The sequence below is a fragment of the Puma concolor genome, chromosome E2, assembly GCF_028749965.1.
Source record: "Puma concolor isolate L17-30 chromosome E2, mPumCon1.1.hap2, whole genome shotgun sequence".
Classification (NCBI taxonomy): Eukaryota; Metazoa; Chordata; class Mammalia; order Carnivora; family Felidae; genus Puma; species Puma concolor.
In genome coordinates, this window is record NC_141681.1 from 49,917,108 (window position 1) to 49,940,638 (window position 23,531).

The following is a 23,531-nucleotide window of genomic DNA, read 5'->3' on the forward strand; positions in this document are numbered from 1 at the left end:
CCGGCCTCCTGCGTGGCGGTCTGTCCGTCCTCTACCACCTTCCAGGGGGTGGGGGTGGGGAGCGGTGGGGGAGGGGCGGGGATGCTGTCTGCTCCCCTCCCCCGCAGCAGACTTGCCTCCCCTGGGCTCTGGATTCCTTCCCACTCCCCAACACCTCGGGTGAGGCCTGGCCCGGTTTCAGTCCCCCTCCCCCGCCCTCCTTTCCACACCCCTCTTTACCGCCTTTCTCCTCCTCCCTGGGTCTCCCCAGGTCCCTGAGCGACAGGCTCTGCCCTCACTGGGGACCCAGAGAGGAATCGGACACAGGCCCTGCCCTCAGGGAGCCTCGAGCCTGGGTTTGCGGGTGAGGACGTCAGCCTGCGCAGAGAAAGTGCTGGCAGACTGGGCAGGGCTGTGTCCTTCAAAGCTGGGGACCGGAGTCTAATACGTGCAGGTGGAGTGGGGGCGTATACAGCAGGTGATGTAGCCAGCTTGGTGGTTAGGAAAACAGGCTCCCCCTCCCCCAACTCCCCCCACCTCCGGCCAGGCTCCACTGGCTCGGGTCCCACTTCCAACACTAACTAGCTGTATAACAGGGGGCAAGTGACTTCTGTGCCTCGGTTTCCTCATCAGTAAAATGGAGAGAATGTTAGTGACCGCAGCCACCTCACAGGGTTGTTACTGACCGAAGTCAACGAGTTCATCTCTGTGCAGAGTTTGGTCCGGTGCCCGGCCCCAAGCAATCACCATTATCATTGTAATTATGCACGGACCCTGTTCAGTGCACCCTGCTCTTGAACTCCTGAGGTTCAGGGAGAGCCGTGCAGGGGGAGGGTCAGGAGGTGGATTCTTGGGGCGGGTGATCTGCTGAAACCCATCCTGGCTCCACTCTCGGTCGCCTTTAGTGGGTATTTCCTGTACCCAGAGACCCCCTCGCATGCGTTAGTCCCAACAGAGGGGCCTTCTCACTCCTTGGGGGTTCAAAAGAGTCTAATGGACATTACAGACCCCAGAGGTGTCCTCGCCTTCACGGGTAATAGATTCAGTCCACTGGCTGTTGCAGGCTGGCCAGGGTGTCCTCTCTCTCTTTTCCAGGGGGATTAAACACCCTGAGGGTGTTCTCTCGCAGTAGGGTGTTAACTACAGTCGTCTGCTACTGCAGCCTCCCTGGGGATGTTAACTACAGCTTAATGGTCCCCCTCCTGCGAGACGCTTCCTTCGGTCAGGTAGGTGTTGGCAATACTGCTAACGAGCGACGGCGAGCCTAGGTGGCTGTCACGCCCCTCCCTGGGAAGGCTGTCCGGTCAGAACTCTCCCTTCGATTGGGTTCCTGCGTGCCTACAGGACGCAGCACACTCACTCCGGCATCCTCCTCACGGATCCCCGCCAACCGCCTGGGGCTCAGAGAGGGAACGCAGACTGTCCAAAGATGCACAGCCCAAAAGGTGTCACAGAAATCAGGAAGGTGTTCTCCCAGGCTGGGGGGGGAGGGGGGTGATTCTGAGCGGTCAGACGGGTGTGTGCGTGCCTGCCTCTGGGCATGACTGTTCAGCCTATCTGGTCCTAGCCATCAAGGGCATCAGAGCTCTCCTGGGGGTGGGGTGGGGGTGGGGGGTGGCGGTCAGCCATAACCTCCGGTTGGGCAATGCGAGCCCCTCACAGGTGTTACCTACAGTGGGACGCCCTGGGTTGCCCTCGCCAATCCCAGAGGCCGGGATTAGAGACAAAGAGATATTTAGAGATAAAGAGTATGAAAGCCCTCTTGGCTGGTGCTCTTTGCTGTCTTATGGGTGGCTGTCACTAACATTCCAAGGATGTTCTACTATTTTCCAGAAGGGTGCTGCGTGCAGTGTAATAAGTGTTGCCTCCCCACAGCGGTGGGCTCTCTAACTGAAGGGTGTAACATACAGTTAATGGAGTTCGTGCTGCTCAGGTGTCCCTTCTCTCTTCCCAGGTGTTCCTTCGTATCTTTAATGGTCATTAAGTACGTTCCAGTAGGTGTTCTCGATGTCCTGACAGTGTTCTAGCTTTCCTGAAACACCTGGAGGGTGTTGTTTCTCCCCTGAATGGCATCATGTGCAGACGAGGAGTCCTACCTCCCAGGGGGTGTTCTGGAACCTCCTCCTTGGCATTCAGAGCCACGGACCACGAAGGTGCTGGCTGGGTGTTCTCCTCTGTCGGCTGGAGGTCACAGACACCCCAGAGGTTCAAGTCCGGCCGGTGAGCTATCTTCAGGGATGCTGTACACAGTCCAGAGTGGTTCTAGACACTCGGGAGGACTGGTGGCTTTCCAGAGGGGTCTCCGGAATGGCCTAATGAAGGGGTGGAGACGCCCAGTGCAGGGGCTTCCTGCTGGCTCCCTGGAAGAGCGTGGGTCCACGTGGAAACAAATGAAGGGATTCTCGTTTTCTAGAGGAACGTTTAGTATTTTTAATATGATCGTTCCAAAGTAGTGACGTTCATGGCAAGTGGTTTATTTCGTGCTTGACCCAGGGGGAAGCGCTCCCCCCCACCCCGTCCTGCTGCTCCCCTCCCTCGGAGGTAGCTGTCGCGATCGCCCTGCATCGCAGCTGGGCCAAGTGAGGCTCGCGCTTACTAGCTCACGTTGAGATGCTGAGTAACTTGCCCAAGTGCCTGGCGAGCGGTGGTGGGGCTGGAGCCTGCTGAAGTTCTCTCAGATCCTCTCGCTCCATCCTTCCGTCTCACTCCCACCCCCCCCCCCCGCCCCCTCTGGCGTCCCTGCCCAGGGGTCACTGGGGCTGGTGACATCTTGCATAGCTGCCCTGGCCGGGGCATATTCATCTGGGGACTGTTGTTTTGCCCCGAGACCCTCTCCCTCTTGAGGCAGGTGACTCCAAGGGCTGCTGTTCCCCTGAGAAAGGGTCACTGGTGCTTGGGGGTGGGGCAGAGCCTGACCTGAGAATGGGAGAGAAAAGTGGGGGGGGGGGGCGCAGAAGCAGTGAGGGGAAGGAGGGGAAGGGGAGAGTGGATGACGAAGGCCATGGTCAGGCTAGGCCAGGGAGTCTGGAGGGGAGCTGAACTCGGGCTGGGGGCTGCTGCTCTCGGAGGCCTGAGGCCATGGCTCTTGTTATTTCAGCGGGAGCAGATCCGGCCCTTCCCTGTCCCTGCAGGTGTGAGTGAGCTCCTGTCGAGGCGTGGGGCGTGTGAAGGAGTGTCAGCCGGCCTGCCCCGGGGTTCTGTGCTTGTCAGTGTGTCTATCCAGATGCCCTGGGCTTGTGTGTCACCCAAGCTTTGTGTGTTCAGAGGTGGAGTGTGACCGTGTGTCGCCATGGTTCTGTGTGTGTCTGTGTGTCCAGTTTATGGGTCAGTGATTCAGGGTCCATCTGTTTGTGTATGTACTTCTCTGTGTGTGTCTGAGTGCCCAAGTGCCCACCAGGTTGTGTATCCTGCGTGTGTTTGCACTGTGTTACTGTCTCCGCGCGTCCCCATGTCCGGGTGCCTGTGTCTGTGTGTCCGGGTCCGTTTCGAGCGTCCAGCAGAGGTCCTGGCCGCGTAGTTGCTCCCTCCACCTCCTGCCCGCCAGTCGGTTCGTCCGCGCGTCCTCCTCGGGAGGGGAGGGGCGGGGCGGGGAGGGGAGAGAAAGGGGGGGGGGTCTCTCCACCCACCCCGCCCCCACCCCCACTCCCTCAGTCCCGGGATCGAACCTTATTTAGAGTCGCGATTCGACATCTGTTTTCAAATTTGATCAGCTCTGAACTTTATTTTCCGAGTTTGAGGAAAATTATATTCCATCGATCGCGCTCCCGCCCCCTCCCCCGCAGCGCCCGCCGCCGCCGCCTCCATATATCTGCGCGCCGAGCCGGCCGGGCGGCCGCGAGGGCGGAGGCGCGCGGCGCGCCGCGGAGGAGCAGAGGGAGGAGAAGGAGGAGGAGGAGGAGGAGGAGGAGGAAGCAGCGCAGGAGGCTCAGGAGGACGGCCGGCCGCCCGCGCCCCCGCACCCCCGCCCCGCGCCGCCGCCCCGTCCCCGGCGGCCCGCGTCTCCGGCTCTCGGCGCGCCTCTCTCCCGCGCGTCTCTCTCCGCGTCTCGCGGTCTCTGCTCGGCCCCCCTCTCCGCGTCCCCGGCTGTCCCTCCGTCTCCGGGTCTCTCCGTCCGGGTCTCGCAGTGACTCTCGCTCCCGCTCCGTCCCCCGGGGCCCCCGGGCCTCGCCCCCCCGCCCGGCCCCGCCCCCCGCCCCGGAGCCCGCTCCCCAGGACGCCGCCGGGGCCATGGCTGCGGGATCCGAACTTTAAACACTTCTCGCCGGACCGGAGCGGAGGCGCAAACCCCGGAAAGTGAGTGAGCACCGCGGGCCGGCGCGGGGGCGGGGATGGGGGGCGGGGCGCGGGAGGTGCTCCCGAGGGACCGTCGGAGCCGGGCCGCCGAGCCCGGGGCGGGGAAGACGGGAGGGGTCGGCGGCCCCGGGCGGAGGCGGCCCGGGGTGGGGGTGGGGGCAGCGCCCAGCTCTGGGGGTGGGGTGGGGGGGGTGGGGTGGGGGGGGTGGGGGAGAGGGCTGGAGGTGCGCGCACGGGACAGGGGCTCCGGAGGCGGCGGGGGCGGGGGTGGCGGAGGAGTGCGTGAGAGCGCTAGAGACGGGGGCCGGCAGAGACTGGGGTCTATTTGGGAACCGGGGCCGACGGGCGCACCTGAGGGGGTTCTGGACGTGCGGGGCTAGAATCCTGGGAGGTTTTAGAGACCAGGACTGAGGGCTTGAAATTTGGGACCCGGGGGTTCAGAGCCAAGAGACTGGCTATTTGGGGTTGAGAGCTGACAGTTTGAGGCTGGAGTCAGTATGGGGCGTGGACCTTTGGGGCCGTGGTCAGTATGAAGGTTTAGCTGGGGGTGGTGGTGGTGCTGGGAGGTCTGGATTTGGAGCTGGAGTTCAAGGCTGAGGGTCTGCACACTTAGCTCTGGATATTTGGGGTCTGGCTATTTGGTGGAAGGGGGTCATTTGGGCCAATAAATGGGTCTGCACACTTTGGGGCTGGGAGCCCCTGACCTTCCAGGGACTGTGTCCTTCTGGGGACAGGTGGCCAGTATGCTGCACGCCTTTGCTGTCTGTCATTCCACCACCGTCCCAGGGCCATGCTGGGCCACCTCTGCCATCTCCTCCGTGGCTGGGTCTCTCCTGACTGTGTCTCTGTCTCTTCCAGCATCTCTGGCTCCACCTCTAACTCCAAGAATCTGTCCCTGACTCTTTATCTCTGTCTTTTGGAGCATCTCTCTCTTCCTCTTTGGGTCCAACTCTCGGACGATCTCAGAATCTCTGTGCCTCTCTCTCCCCAGGTCTTTCTCAGTGTCTCTCTGTCTCTGCCTTTCTCTGTCTCTTGCTATCTCTCTGTCTCTGCCTCTCCCAGCATCTCTGTCTCTGTCTCCCCCTCGCTGGTTTCCGCTCAGATTAAGCCGGGGACCTAATTCCAGGCCCAGGATCGAATTTTCTGGCAACAAAGGGAAATAGCGAATCGATCGGTCGCTCCGGAGATTAAGAGACAAGCGGCGCGCGGATCTATCACGGCTAAACGGCCCCCCCGCCCGCTCCCCCTGCCCGGCCGGCCCGCCGAGGCCCAGACGCGCTCCGCATCGCCAAGCAGCCTCAGGAGCCCGGCCGCCCGGCAGGCCCGGCCGGCCTCGCTGAGCCCAGAGCTGACTGCGTGAGCTAACTGCGCGCCCTGCCAGGGGCCGAAGCCTCGGGAGGGATCCCAGCGCCAGCCCTGGCCCCTGGGGAGGGGAGGAGAGGGAAGGAGGTGAAACCAAGGCAGTGAATCACCCTGAAGAGCCATGCTGCGCGCACCTGTGGCCGCAGGTAACACCTTTCACTCACACCTGTGTATCAACACACGCGTCACGTTAGCGTGTCCCCTTCAGTTCCCCACATCTGGACCTCCAGGTAACATTAGTCTGCTTATACCTGTCCCCTGCAGGTAACCTGTTCTCTTCATCTGTCCCTGTAGGTGTCACCTATTTCCTGTCACCTGCTTTTACAGGTAACACGTGTCCCTTGCAACCTGCCCCACAGATGCCTATGATCTCTCGGTGACACGTGTCCTCTCTTACCTGCTTCTCCAGGTAACACCTATTCTCCAAAATCGGCCCCTTCCATTCAAATCCCTGCCTCTGTCCCACGCATGCCACATCGTCCGTTTCCTACCTGCACCCCCCCATTCCCTGAAGCTCTAAACACACTTATTAAACACACTTCTCACACATTCCTGTTCACTTCTGTGTCTCAAACAGTGCCTGTCCACCATATCTTCTCTCTCCCCCCCACCACACACACACACACACACACACACACACACACTCCGTCCTTCGCACATAAGCACTCATCCTCTTAACCTGCCCCCTCCCACCTCTCCCGTCCCATAATCCTCCCTTCCAATGCTACCCTTGTCCACCCTCCTACCTCTCCTTCCAGAAGCACTTCCCACTCGTGTGTCACCTGAGAACACACCTGCTTCCCACCACGCTCCCTGCCTGCACCTAACGCCCCCACACTCCGTCTCCCATCCTTTGGCCCAAAGATACCTACTTCCCACTGTCTCTTCCACTTGTCAGTTCAGGTGACTCACCCCAGACGGCAGGTGCACCCACCTACCGGCACCTGTCTCCTAACTGGCATGGCTTGATTGCTCGCACGTGCGGTGGGCCCTGGGCACCCTTCCTCGTGTGCCTCCCCCCTGCCATGATGTCTCCTACGAGCCCTTGTCCTGAAAGTCACCCCTCCCCCGTGTATCTGGCTCCTTCTATCTCTCTGTCTCTGCTTCTCTTTTGTCTCTCACACCACCACCTTATACGTACACCGGTTTGGACGGGGAATCTGACCTTGGCCTCAGGCAGCTACCTGTTGCCCCGCACCGTCCCTCAGGCACTACCTACTTCTCTTCCTCCCCCACAGAACTAATCCCCCATGTTTCCCACATCCCCCCTTCCTTGCTGCACGAGGTCACCCCAGCGTCTCTCCGTACCTGCCCCTTCCTCACCTGTCTGCCAGAGCATCACCGGCTCCAATGTCCTGTCCACCCACTCCTGCAGCAAACGCGTCCCGAGGCTTCCACACCTGTCGCCTCCCTGATCTCTCTCTGCTTTTCATCTCTTCAAGTGGGTCTCTGCCATACCCCTGGCATCCGCAGCCTGTCCACAAAGGGAATGCCTGCTCCTGGCCACACTCTTGCCCCACAGACGTGAGCCAGGTTCGAGTCCCCTTCCCTCTCACTGACGTCCACGTAGCTCTTGTCCCCTCACAGCTTTTTCTTTTTTTATTCTTTTTTTATTTAAATAAACATTTTATTTATTTTTGAGAGAGACCGAGCATGAGTGGGGGAGGGGCAGAGAGCGAGGGAGACACAGAATCCGAAGCAGGCTCCGGGCTCTGAGCGGTCAGCACAGAGCCCGACGCGGGGCTCGAACTCATGAACCATGAGATCATGACCTGAGCCGAAGTCGGACGCTTAACCGACTGAGCCACCCAGGCGCCCTGCTTTTTCTTAAAAAAAAATTTTTTTTTTTAAAGTAATCTCCATGCCCAGTGTGGGGCTTGAACTCATGACCTTGAGATCAAGAGTCTTATGCTGTGCCAACTGAGCCAGCCAGGTCACCCCCTTTCACGACTCTTACAGACATTGAGTACATACCCCAACACCTCTCAGCCACCTTGTCTCAGCTGTGCTCGTCTTCACTACCTGCTCGTGCGACCTGTCACCGCCCCCCCCCATCCCACCCCGGCACCTTGAGAGCCTAACCTTCAGATCCCTCGCACCTGTCTCCGGCCTGCTCCCCTCTGGAGATACCTGTCCCTTTTCACAGGACATGTCACCGGCCATCTAGCCCCTCAGGGAACACCTTCCTTGATGAGCTTAAGTAACACCTGTGGTAGCATTTGCTGACCACATAACACTGTTCTCAGGGGTTCCCACACCTGCCCTCTGCATCGTACAGACTCCCTTAAGCCAGAGGCTCTCTGACTTCAGTGTACAGGGGAAACACGTGGAGGGGCCGCTGGCACATACCGCTCCGGGCCTCGCCCCGGAGACCCTGGTGCGGCAGGTCTGGGGTGGAGCCTGAGACTGCATTTCTAGCAAGCTCCAGGTGCTCCTGGCCCACGGACCGCTCCTGGAGTAGCACCTGCCTACTCGGAACATGTTCCCAGCTCCTGCCCGGTTTCTTTGCGTTTTGGTTTTGTTTTGTTTTAGACCTTAATCTCTGCACCCAACACGGGGCTCGAACCCACAACCCTGAGATCAAGACTTGCACACTGTACTGACTGAGGCAGCCAGGAGCCCCAGCCAGCCACTGCTTATTCAGACTGTCTCGGTGACTGGCAGTGTTCTCTGTTCTTTCTAACCACAGTCTCGTTTCCTCCTCACGAGGCCCCCCGGGAGGCAGGTCCTTATTCTTGTCCCCAATTTACGGAGAAGGAAACTGAGCCCCGAGAAACGGAGTAGTTTCTCTGAGGTCTCAGAAGCCGGCTGTTCTTGGAGGCCATCTGACTTCAGTCATCCAGGTGTCCTTACTTCCCCCACCTGCCTATCAGGTGACCTGCTTCCTCCACAGAGGCACCTGTCCGCCCTGTCACTTTGGCAACCCTTGTTTCTCCGTGACCCAGCAGCCCTCCTGCTCCCCAGCCTCGCGCTCTCCCCCCACTCCTGCCATCAGTCGTGTCCCATCTCCCTGCTCGTACACCTGTCTCTTGGACACCCACTCCCCGGGGCCGAGCTGGTCACTCACATCCTCACTGCCTCCCACCGTCCAAGCTGCCCGGAGCCAGCCCAGCTCCTCCCAACACGCTCCTGTCTCCTCAGACACCCCTTGCCCTGCAGAACTACCCATCTCTGCACGCCCGTCTTCCCCAGCCTGGTGCCTCTCTGCCCGCCCTCCCTCTGTGTGCTTCTTCTCTGTCTCCCGAATCTGAGTCTCTGTCTCTCTGTGTATCTCTGTCTCTCTCTTCCTCCCTCCCTGTCTCTTTGTTCGCTGTGTTTCTCCACCTCCGTCTGTCTCTGTGTCTCTGTATCTTCTCTCTTTATAGGGTCTGATTCTTGTTCTCTGTGTCCTGCATTCTCTGTCTCTTTCTCACTCTCTGTCTCCTCCCACCTCTTCTTTTCCTCTCCTTTGTTCTCTCCTCCGAAAGTACAGGTTTTGGGGGCTTGAAGTCCTGACCCACGTTTGAGTCCAGGCCTCCCCACTCACCCTTGTGGGACTTTGGCCAAGTTACTTTTCCTATCTGAGCCTCAGTTTCCGCATCTGTGAAATGGGCATCACGGCACTTGCTACCTCCCAGGTCGTGTGGTGAGGATGGGGTGGTGAGGGAGGCAAGAGGACCTGGGCCAGATGGGGGCTGATCTTCCCTCCGTGGCTTCCTCTCTGCTCCCATCTCTTCCCAAGGGCTGCTGCCCCACCTGGATGTTGGTGGGAGTGTGTGTGGTGGGGGAACGGAGAGAGAGATGGGCAGAGGCGTCCGGGCCAGGGCTTGGGCATGGGACCCGGTGTGGGGCTGGGGACAGGGATCGATCCGCCTCGGCGGCAGTGCGCGGGCCAGGATTGCATCTTGTCACAATAATTTATTGCTCTCATCCCGTCTGATCGATGGAGCTGAATTAGCACCGTGCGATGCCCCTGGAGCCCCGAGCCTCCCCCAGCCTGGCCGGACCCCGGCCCTTCTCTGGCCCTCGTGGGATTCCCCTGCAGCCCAGGCACCCAGCTCCCATGGGCCCAGGACCTGCACTTGGCCCCAGGCTCTGGGGCCCTGCCCTCTGTTTCCTGGTTGCCTGTCCGCCTGTGCCTCTCTTCCCTTTTTGCCTCTATGTTTGCCTTCCTGGGTCTTTGACCCCCTTTATCTGTTCCTCATTTTCTCTGACCCTCAGTCACTCACTTCTCCCCCATTTTTGTTCCTCATCTGTTTCTCTGTCCCCCTCTGTTCCTGTGTCTCAGTCCCCCATCTGTCTGTCCCCCTGCTTCATCCCTCAGTCTTCCTGTCCCCCCCCCCATCTCTGTGCCCCTGACCCCACGTCTCGCTGTACCACCTTCATCACTGCCCCTTGGTCTCTGGCTTTCTGTCCCTTTGACTCCCTGTCTGTCCCTCTGTTTCTCTGCCTCCTTTTAATATAAGTTTCACTTAAGCCCCGTTTCCTGAGCACATACTTGGTGCCAAGCCCCACGAACAGGACACAGGGTGCCCCCGCCCCTGCCTCTTGGCCATCATGGTCCAGAGGGGCCCTCTTGGACTTCGGCCACTGGGATTAGCTGGCCACACTTGCCTTCAGCTTTCTGTTCCTCCACCCCTCCGGCACTGCCAGATCACAGCCCTTGCCCCTGCACCTCTGTCGCTGTCTCTGATACAAGGCAGTTGGCGGGGGGGGGGGGGGGGGGGGGGGGGGCGGGGGGGGCGGGGGAGGGTGGTGCTGGGGTGTAGGGATGAGACAGGGGAGGGAGCTGGAACTGAGGAGTCTAGGGAAGAGGTTGGGGTTCAGGATGAGGCAGGAGGTGGGACCTGGCCAGGTGGAGGTGAGGAGGAGGGGCAGGGTGGGTTTTGGAGTTGGGGTGGTAGCCAGGAGCTGGGTCAGCCCCTGGGGACCCCCCCTGCCGAAGACCACAGCTGGGCCTTGTGCTGGCCATGAGCCCGCACTTGTGCCTTCCCCTTGCTCCCGCCTCCTCTGCCCCTGTAGCCCCTGCAGCCTCTGCCCTCCTTGCCCACTCCTTTGCCTCTGTCCTAATCCCTCAATTTTCCGCATCTCTGCCCCTCCTCTCCTTTCTCCGTGACGGGGTCCCTCCTTGGAACAGCTCTCTTCCCGACCTCTGTCTCCCTAATTCACTTTGTCCAAGCGGCTCTGACTCACTCCCCTTTTCCAGGTTTCCCTAACTCGTCCCCTTCTGTCCCCCTCCGTCTCCCGGTAGGTGTTGCTCTCTGCTTGTCTCTGTCCCCCACCCTCCCTCTCTGGGTGTCTCCCCCCTCCCTCTACCCGCCCCCCACTCTTCCTCCATCTCTTGGGGTCTCTGAAGGGGAAGGCAGGGGGTAGGGAAGCAGCCTGAGCTCTGGGTCCACATCTGCGGTGGCGCCTCCCGCCCTCCCCTCCCCTCCCCCAGTGCTGTTTGGTAGGCGGGGTGCGTGGCACTGCGGCTCCCACCTCCCCGGGGACGCTCCCCCCCCCCCCCAACTGACACGGTTCCGCGTGCTGGCCAGAGCCCCGGGGATGTTCGTGCAGAGACTGGGACTCAGGGAACGAGAGAGATGGAGGCAGAGAGACCCAGAGACACCAGCGAGAGGGAGAGAGAGGGGGAGAGGGTGGGTGTGAGGTCTCTGGTGCTGCCACGGCTTGGTGCCTCTCGCCTTCCCCAAATCGCGTCTCAGACACACCTTCTCCGGGCGGGAGGCCGGTGCCTCGTCTGTCTGTCCGCCCGTCCTCCTGTCTCACACAGAGAGTCTGGTGTGTGTGCATATGCGTGTGCACACGCGCAAGCTACCGTAACTGTGTGTGTGTGTGACACTGCGGGGGGTGGGGGGTGGGGGCGGGCTTGGCGGTTCATGTGGCTGTGACTTGTGTTGCAGTGCGTGCAGACGTGACCTGCGGAGACCTGTGCGTTCCAGGGCAGCGGGGACTAAGCGTGGGAGCGGGAGCCCGTGGGGGCTGGGAGACGCCGTCTGAGCCGTGTCTGTGAGCCCGTGCGTGCCTAGTGCGTGTGATGCTCCTCTGCGGGCATCTGGTGTGACTGCCCACGATTCTGGAGTGGTGCGGAGTCTGGACTTTCGAAGTCTGCTGGCCTGTCTCGGTGACCAGGACGGCCCACGCCTCTGCAGGCGAGGAGACCAGAAGGCTTAGTCCAAGGGAGGCATGGGGGGTTGGGGGGGGGGGCGAGCGGGCACCACCCCAGGAGCCGGGCTTGGCGAGTGTGGGCGTGGGACACCGTGAAGGAGCAGCTGTGGGCTGTGGTCACAGCTCCCGCTCGCCCCCCCACCCCCCCCACCCCCACCCCCACCCCCACCCCCACCCGCGTCAAAACCGGCCGCGTGAGCCTGGGTGGCGGTGCGTTTTGTGTTAAGGAGGTGCCGTCGTGTCTCCGAGCCTGTGGGCTTGTGTCCGAGTCTGAGGCCGGACGTGAAATGATCCTGCGTGTGCCCCGAAGAGTGTCGAAGGCCCTGTGCGCTTGTGGTTGCGTGTCTACGTGTGCCTGTCCGGCTGGTGTGCGTGTGCTCTTCACGTGGGAGCCGACGCCCCAGCACGCGTGAGGCTGTGTGTGTGTGTGTGTGATGACGCGTGGGCACAGACGTGTGCTCCGCGCTGCCCTGTGTGTGTCGTGTATATTCCGTGGGTCTCTGTCATGGGGGCCTGCGTGCTCCTGCCCCTGCATTTTTTTTTTTTAACTTTTTAATTTTTTTTTTTGAACATTTATTTTTGAAAGACAGAGTGCAAGCAGGGGAGAGGCATCATGAGAGAGGGAGACACTGAATCCAAAGCAGGCTCCAGGCTCTGAGCCGTCAGCACAGAGCCCAACGCGGGGCTCGAACCCACAGGCCGTGAGATCATGACCTGAGCCAAAGTCAGATGCTTAACCGACCGAGCCGCTCAGGCGCCCCGTCTGTCCCTGCGTGTTTCGTGTGCCCGTGTGGAGATGCTCTAGCTCTCAAATGAGCCAGCCTGTTGTGGGGATGACGGCGTGTGGCCTGGAGAGAAGCAGCCAGTGGCGTGTTTGTGTGCGAACGTACGTACACGTGCGCTCACGCACCCCAGACGCAGAGACGCCCCCGCCCGGGGGCAGGCTGAAGCATTTGGTTGATGCAGGCAGGGGTGGGAGTGGGGGTGACCTTGGGGGTGGGGGGGCGGGCAAGTCCAGGCAGGAAAGCCCCCCGTCCCCTTCCTGGCCCAGTCCTCCTCGGGACAGCCGCAGAGGCCCCCTTGGTGCCTGCAGTGAGACCGCCTTCGGGCCCGTGTGCGCACAGATGTGGGCAGGTGCGTGTGCGAGCACGCGCGCAGGTAGCGTGCGACAGCAGGCGGCTGGGCCGTGTGCGGCCGGAGGGGACAGGGCGCACGGTGCGCGACGCGTGCCTACCGGTGGGGGCCTGGAGAGGGTGGTGCGAGAGTCTGCCATGTGTCCGCCGTGTGCACTGATGTGTCCCGCGTGGGCGTATGGCCTAGGGAGGGGCGTGTCCCCGGCGCGGGTGCAGACGGAAGGTCAGGGTGTATACGTGTGTGTGTCTAGCTGTGAGGTGTGTGCCTGTTGGTGTGTGTGTGCGTGTGCGCGTGCGGGGGCGGCAGCGGGAGAAGGGTCTTGGGCCGCGTCTCTCTCCTCTTTAGACAGAGCCCCGGAGAAGATATGAAATTTAAAAAAAAAATCAATTTTCATTCCACTTGTGCAGATTGTGTTAAGGGGAGGGGGTGCTGGGTGAGGGATGAAGGGGCGGTGGGGGGGGGGGTGAGGCCCGAGGCGGCTCCCGAGGCGGCCGGAGCAGCTTAGAGAAATCAAGACAACTGGTTAAACCCCAGCCCAGGGGGCCGGGGTGCTGGGGTGGGGGGTGGGGGTGAGGAGACCAGAGGCGAGGAGAGATGTGGAGAGACAGAGAGAGACAGAGACGCCCTAAGACAGAGACAAGAACCGCAGACCCTGAGACTCTTGGAGCTCCAGGCGGACAGAGGGATGGAACAACAAAGACCTCTGTGAGACGGACCCCGCCAGCCCGTGGGCCTGAGGCCGGGAGCCCCATCTCTAGAGAGACAGAGGCAGACGTAGGCCTGAGACGGTGCCCGCTTTATACACGCAGACACGCGCTGGAGAAGTGCGAGGGGACGGGTGGACAGACAGCCGGACAGACGGCGGCTTGACCTCCGAGTGCCCGCCTCGCCACGACACAGCCCATCACCCAGTTGGCCTCTGGGTGTGAGCGTGCTGCTGGGCGGGCTGGTCCGTGTGCGTGTGTGTGTGTGTGTGTGTGTGCGTGCGTGTGCGGTCTCATGGTGGCTGTATCGGTGCCACGTGTGCGTCTGTGTCACCGTGTGTGTGACACAGGGTCTCTGGTGCTGGTGCGTGTGGCACTGTGTGCAGCTGTTGTGTCCCTTGCGTGTGTCCCTTGTGTCCCTGGCTTGGCTGTGCTGGTGTGTGTGTGCCTGGGTGGGTGTGGCCCTGTGTCCGTGCACGCTCGTAGGTCTGCGTGTCTGCGTGCGATTGTGTCAGTGTGTTTCTGTCCATGGTTGTGTGTCTCTGCTTCCGGGTGGGATCAAGGTGGTGTGTGTATCCCTAGACAACCGTGTGTTCCTCTGTGAATATCTGTGAGCGTCGTGATCGTGTGTGTGTGTGTGTGTGTGTGTGTGTGTGACGGTCACGGGGCGTGTGGCTGTTTTGACCTGCGTGTCTGTGTGTTGCGTATGACACGGGGGGGGGGGGGGTGCCGAGGGTGCCGTGTGGGTCTGTGTGAAGTGTGCCTGGGCCGGATTGTGGGTCTGTGTGACTGCTTGGCGAGGAGGGGAGAGGCAGCGTCTTGCCTGCCCAGCCCCTCTCCCCACACTGCTGCACGCACACGCACAAGCACACACACATTCAGTGCCGTGGCTGCAGGCGGTGGAGATGGGGGGCGGGGGGGGGGGCGAAGGAAGCAAAATAAAATTAAAAATTAAAGCTGGCCCGGAGTCCCCATCCGCACGGCGCGGACCGGCGGGGCGGGGCGGGGGTTTGCAGCGGCTCCCCCTCCACAGCTACCGGGTCTGGGGCCGGCTGTCCGTCTGTCCAGCGTCCTAACCGGGCCCCTGCCTGGCCCTGCAGCCCCAGCCCCGCAGGCCCCGCTCCTTCCACCGGTCGATCGGCGATCAATGGGGCCAGGGGGGCGCCAGGGGCAGGGCAAGATCAAAGGGACCCCAAGAGACAAGAGACGGACAGTGGGACGGAAACAGAGATGCGGAGACAGAGATGGAGACAGAGACAGAGACGGAGAGACAAGGACGTGGGGAGGAGAGACGTGGAGAGACGTGGGGACCCAGAGAGAGACACGGGGACCCTGAGACGTGGTGCTGTGGACCCTGTCCGTCAGGGCAGGGACCCAGTCCCTGTGGGCCTGACCGGACAGAGACGGGGACAGAGAAGGGGCAGGCAGAGATGGCGAGACGGCAGAGACGCGTGAGAGATGCGGGGGGGGGGGGGGGGAGCGTGGGAGCAGGGCCCGGAGCGCCGATCCCACGGCTCCTCGTTATAACGTGTCCGGAGGAGGCGGCGGGGAGTTGAAAGCGTCGGGAAGAGAAATCAAAACCAACACGGAAATGAGAGGGGCCAGTGGGGGTGGGGGCGGGGGCGGAGGCAGGAGGGAGGGGGACACGGAGAGGCAGAGCGAGCGGGAGGTGGGAGAGAGGTGGCCGGCGAGGTGCGGAGCCGGAGCCGGGAGGGAGATGGGGAGACTGAGGCGGGACGGGCTGGGGGCCGAGCGAGCCGGGGTGGTGGCACAGCTGGGGAGAGGGGAGAGCCGGCGGAAGAAGGGACGGAGGGGATGGGGTGCGGGGAAGCCAGAGATGGGAGAGACCCGAGGGAGGTGGGGGGGGGCACAGGGGTTGGGGAGAGGGGGTGGGAAAGGATGGGAGGAGACCCCCTGGGTTGAGGAAGACAAGGAAAGAGAGAAGAGAGATGGAAAAAAGGAAAAGAGATGAGGAGGAGACAGAGAAGGGGAGAGAGAAAAGAGTGTGGGGGGGGGCGGGGGGGAAGAGACAGGGAGGGAGAGCAACAGAGAAAGTTGGGGAGATTGGATGGGAGACAGGGGACATGGGGGTGTGGGGGCAAAGTGGCCGCAGGAAGGGGGGACCCTGAGGAGGCAGATGAGGTGGCCGGGGGCCTGAGTGATGGAGAGGACCGTGTGGGAGAGATGCAGTGGACACCGGGTGGCGGGGGGGGGGGGGGGCCGCCTGGGTGCCCGTGGGGACCCGGCAGGTCTGGAGGGAATGGGCCATCTGCCAACTGTTGTCTGCCGTCCAAGGGGTGAGGTGGGGCTTGTGGGGAGCAGAGCAGCCGTGCGGGGTCTTTGGGGAGAGCGGTGTCTGCGGGGAAGGCTGTCTTATAAGAGCACGTCGTGGGGGTGGGGTATTTGAGGGGGGTGTCTGAACGAGGAGGTCTGAGAAAAGTGCTGTCTCTGAAAGGTGGGGTCTCAAAGGGAGGAGCGGTGAGGGGCTGAAAAGTATCTAAGGGGGAGGATGTGCCCTAGGGCTGGGTGTCTGAGAGGAACAGATGTCCAAGGGTCTGGGGGTGCATGGGGGGGGTGTCTGTGTAGTGGGGTATCCGCGGGGGAGAGGCTGTCAGAAGGGTAAAGGTTCTGAGAGGCGGGTGAGGAGGGGGGAGGGGGTATTTGAGGAGAGGGGTATCTGAAGGAGTAAGGGGTCTGAGAGAGAGGACCTGAGAGGGGAGGCATGTCCAAGGAGGAAGGGGTGTCTGAAAGAGGAGGCATATTCAAGGGGGAAAATATGTCTGAGGGAGGAGGCAGATAGGGGCACAGGTATCTGAGGGGGGAGGCATATCCAAGGAGGAAGTGGTATCTGAGGGGTGCTGTTTGGGAGAGGCAGATCTTAGGGGAAGGAGTGTCTAAGGGGGTTGTCTCGAGGAGAGGCATATCCGAGGAAGAAGGGTATCTGAGGGGGGGCCTCCTGGAGGGAGGCAGATCTAAGGGAAGGGTGCCTGGGGGGGGGCTGTGGGGTGAGGGAGGCAGATCTAAGGGGAAGGGGTGTCTGGGGGGGCTGTCTGGGGGAAGGGGGTCTGAGGGGGGCTGTGGGGTGGGGGAGGCAGATCTAAGGGGAAGGGGTGTCTGGGGGGGCTGTGGGGTGAGGGGAGGCAGATCTAAGGGGAAGGGGTGTCTGGGGGGGGCTGTGGGGTGAGGGGAGGCAGATCTAAGGGGAAGGGGTGTCTGGGGGGGGGCTGTGGGGTGAGGGGAGGCAGATCTAAGGGGAAGGGGTGTCTGGGGGGGCTGTGGGGTGAGGGGAGGCAGATCTAAGGGGAAGGGGTGTCTGGGGGGGGCTGTGGGGTGAGGGGAGGCAGATCTAAGGGGAAGGGGTGTCTGGGGGGGCTGTGGGGTGAGGGGAGGCAGATCTAAGGGGAAGGGGTGTCTGGGGGGGCTGTGGGGTGGGGGAGGCAGATCTAAGGGGAAGGGAAGTCTGGGGGGGCCTGTGGGGTGGGGGAGGCAGATCTAAGGGGAAGGGAAGTCTGGGGGGGCTGTCTGGGGGAAGGGGGTCTGAGGGGGGCTGTGGGGTGGGGGAAGCAGTTCTAAGGGGAAGGGGTGTCTGGGGGGGCTGTGGGGTGAGGGGAGGCAGATCTAAGGGGAAGGGGAGTCTGGGGGGGCTGTCTGGGGGAAGGGGGTCTGAGGGGGGCTGTGGGGTGGGGGAAGCAGTTCTAAGGGGAAGGGGTGTCTGGGGGGGCTGTGGGGTGAGGGGAGGCAGATCTAAGGGGAAGGGGTGTCTGGGGGGGCCTGTGGGGTGGGGGAGGCAGATCTAAGGGGAAGGGGAGTCTGGGGGGGCTGTCTGGGGGAAGGGGGTCTGAGGGGGCCTGTGGGGTGGGGGAGGCAGATCTAAGGGGAAGGGGTGTCTGGGGGGGCTGTCCAGGTTGGGGGAGGCAGGTGCAAGTGGTAGGGTCTGAGGTCAGGGAGGCGCATCTGTGGGATCCCTCCTTCAGGGTGCTGGGGTCTGCTCTGCGGGGGCGGGGGGCCCTCTCTGGGCCGGCGGGTGAAAGCTGGGGACCGCTTGGGAGCTAGATGAGCCAGCCCGGGGTGGGGGGAGGAGGGGGGTCCACTGGGCGGGCCAGGGGGTGGGGGCGAGGTTCAGAGCGAGACAAATCTGGGGCGGCCAGATAGACAGAGACCCAGAGACGCTGAGACGGATGAGAGGTCAGGCACGAGCCGGCCGGAGAGGCGGCGGCGGCGGCGGCAAAGCTGGTGCGGGGCGGGCGGGTGGCGTGGCCAGCCAGCGGGTGTGAGTGAGCCAGCGAGTGGGAGCAGCGGAGGGAGGCTGGGGGCGACGCGGGTAGTGACTGAGGCACAGGGTGAGGGCGAGGCTGCGGGAGGAGAGGCTGGGAGGCAGGGTCCGTGGGACGTGGGTGGAGAGGGTGGCGGGCCGGGAGGGCCCGTGGGGAGCGCCCGCCCCACTGACCCCTGTCTGTCTCTCCTGCCTGTCCCCCGCCTGTCCCCCGCCTGTCCCCGTGTGTCTGTCCCGGCCTCTCTGCAGGGCTGGCTCCACCATGGACTGTAGCTGCGTCTCCGACCTTCTCTTCGCCCCGCCCGCCCTGCCGGCTCTCTGGACCCCCGGTAACTGGCCCGGACCTCCTGCCCCTCCCAGCCAGCTGGCTCCTTTCTGCACCTCTTCCTGTCCTCCCTCCTCTGTCCGGGTCTGTCACGGTCCCCTGAATGCAACCCCCTAATGAGAAACTTGGCTAAAAACTTCACAGCCAGATGTCCCTGCCCCCTGCCTACTGGGATGTGAGGGTCTTTGGAGGGTAGGGGAGGTGTTGGGGTCCGAGAGGGGTAGGCTCCTGGGATCCGAGGTGCTGGGGTCTCGGCCTGCTCCCACTCAGGACCTTGGGCAGAGAGGCAGGTACTGGAGACGCCAGGGCAGTGATGGAGCAGGGCGGGGACCAGAGGGGGCACCAGGCCAGGCGCGGGTGTGCAAACGGACAGGGGCTGCCTGGCCAGGGGGACGTGGAGCATGGTCCAGCCAGCCGGAGCCCTGGGACAGAGGACGGCCTGCTCAGAAGCGGACACTCAGAGCTGGGGATGTGGACAGTAAGACCGGCTTGGACGTGCATTTAAGCCCAAGTCACACGCCCCACAGATGGGGAGTGCGCGTGTGCGTGCGTGTAGACTGGGACTCTGTGCCTGCTAGTTTGGGGGCTCGGAGTGTGTCCTTGCGTCACACGTCAGTGCTTCTGGAAGAAGTGGTCGCACTGGGAGAGTGTATGTGCGACGTCTGTCTTTGTGTGAGCTGGCGAGCCTGCTCGTGCGTGTGCACGCACACACACACACACACACACACACACACCCCTACCTGAGCGTCTCTGGGCTGGGTGGGGGGGTTTCTTTGGGACATTGGGCGCAGCATGTCTGCGTTTTAGGATTGGGGGTGTCTGTGGGCTTGCCAAGCACGTACCTGCCTCGGGGGTGAGGCGCTCTTGACCATGACTTCCTGGTGCGTATCATGGTCCGGGACGGAGGTTTCGGTGCACTTCGGGCTGCGTGGGCGGGTGGGTGCCCCCCCCCCCCAGGCCTCTGTGTCGGTGTGTGCGCGGTGGGGGGAGGGGTCCTTGTATCCGTGGGTCACTGTGACTGAACTTGGGGGGGGGGGTCTGTCACAGTGTGTCTGCGGGCTGAAGTTGCGGGTCCTCTCTAGTTGTGCGTTGTGGGTCCCGGCAGATCCAGTCCGTCTGAGGAAATGTGTTTGAGGGCACGTGGTGGTTCCGGACTGGGTCGTGTATCTACAGGTGTGGGGCAGTTGTGCCCTGTCCTCTCGGGGCCGCGCGCGCGCGTGTGTGCGTGCGTGTGTGTGTGTGTGTGTGTGTGTGTGTGTGTGATGCAGTAGCGGGTGTGGAATGGGCCGGACCTCACGAGCTGATTGAGCCCCATCACCCGAAGTAAGAAAGACCCAGAATGGGGTTGAGAGAAAAATTCTCTCTTCGGGGAGGAAACCGCCTCGCCTGCCTCCCGAGCCCTCGGCGGGAGGCATTAGCGCCGATTCTCACGCACCAGCACCAGGCAGCCTGGGTGGGACCCTGCTGCCCCTTGCCTCCTACCGCTGAAATTCTATTAAGCCAGAGAGGGCAAGGACCTGCCCTGGGGCCACACAGCAAGTAGGTAGCTTAGCGTTGTCTTCCTCCCCAACCTCGGTTCTCTGTGGGCTGATCCTGCCTGCTGTTCTCAGGCGTGGGCCCGGGGGTCTCTGAGGAGGGAGGGAGGAAGAGGACGTGGCCCAGGATTGAGCACAGAAGTGGGCCCGGGGCCTTGTGGATGGGAGGGGAGACTCGGGGGTGGGCGAGACCCTCCCCTTTCCATCCAGCTTATTCGGCACATTTGGACAGCAGGGTGCGGGCCACTCGTGTGTGTGAAGCGTGTGCCAAGGGGCGAGCCCTCGGTGTTACAGAGCGCGGGTGCCTGCGTCTCGTGGGTTTGGGAGGCCGCTCTGCAGGCGTGGTCTCAGCCCGCGTGCGCCTGTCAGGCTGACACACGCGTCCCGACACCGCACCCGCCAGTTCTGCCACACTGTGTGTGATTTGGGCCTTTGGCGTCCTGTGCGTCTCCCGTCATGGCTGCGTTGTTAGTGGGTCTTGGTTCCGAGGGGCCGGAGACGTACGATTGTGTGTTGGGACGGACGTGTGATGCCGGGTATCTGGTGTGTCCGCCGTGGTGGCACGTCGTGGGCGAGGTGTCGCGCCCCAGCAGGAGCGCCGCCCTCGGGGCCACCTGTGTCCCACGGTGTAGCTGGGCATCCCTGGAGTGTGAGGGGACGGCTGTGTGCGTGCTGCAGGTTTACGCTTATGCACACTGCTCTAGGACCGACAGAGCCAGGTGTGGGTGGGGATGTGGCACGTGAGAGTGTAAGTACACGGACCGGTGCAAAGACACATGGGCACACGGGCCTGGCCGCCCCAGGGCGGGGTCAGCGGAGGGCTTCAGGGAGAGATGGAGCAGGGGGCAAGGGACAGGGAGGGGGTGTTCCAGAGAGCAGGAGCGACTGGGGGCTTCTCAGGGCAGGGCTGGAGGGGGCAGCGGGAGGAGGGCTGTCCCCCGTGTCGGGGGTGCCCTTCCCCTGCAAGCTGCCCCCTCCATTTCCTCCCCACGGTCGAGGCCGCAGGAAACTGATCCCTCCCACCTCCACCCCGGGGGCGCTGAACCTGGCAGACTTCAAGTGCCAAGGTCGAGGATGAGGCTGGAGGTGCCACCCCGGGGTCCCCGGACAACGGAGTTCTTGCCTCTTTGGCCAGATGGGGGACTAGACACCAGCTGGGGTAGAGAGTAGGAATTGGGTCCCTAAAGGCATCAAGGGGTGGGTAGCTAGCTGTTCATCAGAGGCTGGGAGTCGGGGGGAAGACCGGATGCCTCTCGGTTCCGGAGTCCAAGTAGGACCGGGAGCCCTGGCCTCGGTGTCCTGACCCAGGGCCACTCCCCTGCCTCCTGTCCCCAGGGTTTGCCTTCCCAGATTGGGCCTACAAGCCGGAGTCGTCCCCTGGCTCGAGGCAGATCCAGCTGTGGCACTTTATCCTGGAGCTGCTGCAGAAGGAGGAATACCAGGGTGTCATCGCCTGGCAGGGGGACTACGGGGAATTCGTCATCAAGGACCCTGACGAGGTGGCTCGGCTCTGGGGCATCCGCAAGTGCAAGCCCCACATGAATTATGACAAGCTGAGCCGGGCCCTGCGGTGAGGAGGGGTGGGGAGAGGCCGGCTGGCACCTTGCCCCTTCTCCCCTCCCTGTCCCTCTCGACCCCCACCCCCTGGGGCTTGCCCTCAGTCTCCTGGGGCAGAATCCCTCGGATCCCAGCGCGCAGTAGCTACCGTGACTACTTGTGAGCGGACGGGAAGCAAGGAGGAAGGCCGGAAGCCAGCGTCCCAGCCTGCTTCACCCTTTCCTTGCCTTGTGACCTTGCTGAAGGGACTTCTGTGAGCCTCCGTTCCCCCAAACTATAGTGCTCTGTGCACCGTGCCTGGCACAGAACGTGAGTTAGGGGCCCTGCCCAGCATTCCCTCATTCTCTCTCTAGCTACTACTACAACAAGCGGATTCTCCACAAGACCAAAGGGAAGAGGTTCACCTACAAGTTCAACTTCAGCAAAGTCGTGCTGGTCAACTACCCGCTGTTGGATGTGGCAGCAGCCACCACGGGCTCCCCACTCTTGCTGACCCCTGGTCCCTTTGGGGGGACCTCTGGGCCAGATGTTCCTCCCCTTACCCCTGAGGTGAGTTAGGGACACTGAGGTCCCAGCACTGGGTGTCTGGTGCCCCCCTCGCCAGCCATCAACCCCTGGGGACGGGGCAGCCACTCTGAGCGGTGCTGCCTCCCCCCTCCCCCTCTAGACCTTGCAGACCCTGTTCTCTGCCCCTCGCCTGGGAGAGCCAGGGGCCCGGGCGCCCCTGTTCACCCCTGAGACAGACAAACTGCGTCTGGACAGCCCTTTCCCGTTTCTGGGCTCCGGTAAGAGCCTGTGGGTGCTGGGGGAGGGGTGGGGGGATGCTGCACATGTTTGAGGGGAAAGGATGGGCAAAGATGGGGAGAGACAGGATGCAGGAAGGAGGCCCGGGGCGAGGTTGTGTGTGAGCACGTTTTAAAAGCCACAGGAGGATTCAAGGAAGGCAGGGAGGAGGGAAACTAGAGAGGGAACAGCCTGGGAGAAGGGCTTTCAGGGCGCCAAAGGAATGGGGAGAGCTGGGGGCAACCACAGGGTGGGGGGCGGCAGATGTCACGTGGGAGAGGGGGAGAACCGGGTGGAACACTGCAGGCAGCCCCGGCAGTGGAGGTGTGCCCGACCTGATCCTCTGTCCCCTGTACTCACCAGGTGCCACCGGCTATTCCAAGCCCCCTGGCCTGCTGGGTCCTTATGGCCGCGCCTTCCCAGAGTACCCCTGGAACTTTAACCCGTACCTCACCGGCCCCTTCCCCAAGCTGCCCCCCTCTCTCTACCCCCCACACTTCTACCCCAACCCTCTGGCCGGTCCCCTGGGCCACCTGCCCTCAGCAGGGGCAGGGGGAGGCCCCACAGCTTCACCCCTGCTGGCTGCGACGGGGGAGGGCCTGGGCCCTGAGCGCCCCTCGGGCCTGGCAGCCGCCCCTCGCCTGGCACTGCCCGGAGCTGGGGGTCCAGAGGCTGCGCTGGGTGGGAAGGAGGACAGCGACTCAGAGCTGGAGATCACTGATGTCAGCGGCTGCAGCTCTGACAGCGAGGGCGACGAGGGCCTCCCTGTGCCCCCCAAGGCCAAGGCGAGCAAAGGGGGGATCGGCAGCTGAACCATTGTGGGGTAAAGGATTCTGCCAGGGTGGGGGCTTGGGGGGGGGGGGCAGCCTCTGCCCTGGTCCAGTGTGCCCTCCATGTCCTGCCCAAGGCCAAGGCCCTGCCCTCGGCCCCTCCTAGGACCGGCCACATGGTCACCCACCTTCTTTCCTAACCCTGGGTTGGGGTCTCACCTCCCCCTTCAGAGGGGGAGGGGACACAATGGTCTCCAGCCTCTTTCCCAGGCTCCGGTTTGAGGGGGCTCCCCGCCTGGCCCCGCTCCGAAAGTGCAATATGGCGCCCAGCCTCTCCTGCCCGCCCACCCCCGTGCTGTGACCTGCGTGTTCGTTCGGCCATGTCTGCTCTTGTGCCAGCCCCAGTCCTGACACCCTCCCCACACAGGCCCCCTGGGGACAGGGAGCTCAGAGCAATAACCCCGCCCCCAGCCCCTGCCCAGGAGGGCCCCCTCCCCACAACCCCCAACAGCCACCTCCAGAGAGTTTACTACAAAAATAAAAGAACGGAAAGGAGTGTGAGATGTGGGGGAGCCCAGTGTCATGGGTGATGGCGGGGGCTCAGGGTGTGGGAGGAGTGGCCTTGGGAGTCTCTGTTAAAGCACAGGAACCAATGAATGAAGAACTGCA

At 62.7% G+C, this 23,531-nt stretch overlaps 1 protein-coding gene across 1 annotated transcript; it reads left to right on the top strand.

Annotated features, from left to right (window-relative positions):
• Positions 1–4,166: 4,166 nt before the first annotated feature.
• ERFL (ETS repressor factor like) lies at positions 4,167–23,423 on the top strand. Its single transcript, XM_086689945.1, has 6 exons — positions 4,167–4,272; positions 18,142–18,221; positions 21,088–21,322; positions 21,663–21,858; positions 21,977–22,094; positions 22,456–23,423. The coding sequence occupies exons 2-6, from the start codon at positions 18,155–18,157 to the stop codon at positions 22,902–22,904; spliced, it is 1,065 nt and encodes a 354-aa protein (XP_086546071.1). The 5' UTR covers positions 4,167–4,272; positions 18,142–18,154; the 3' UTR covers positions 22,905–23,423.
• The last annotated feature ends 108 nt before the right edge of the window (positions 23,424–23,531 follow it).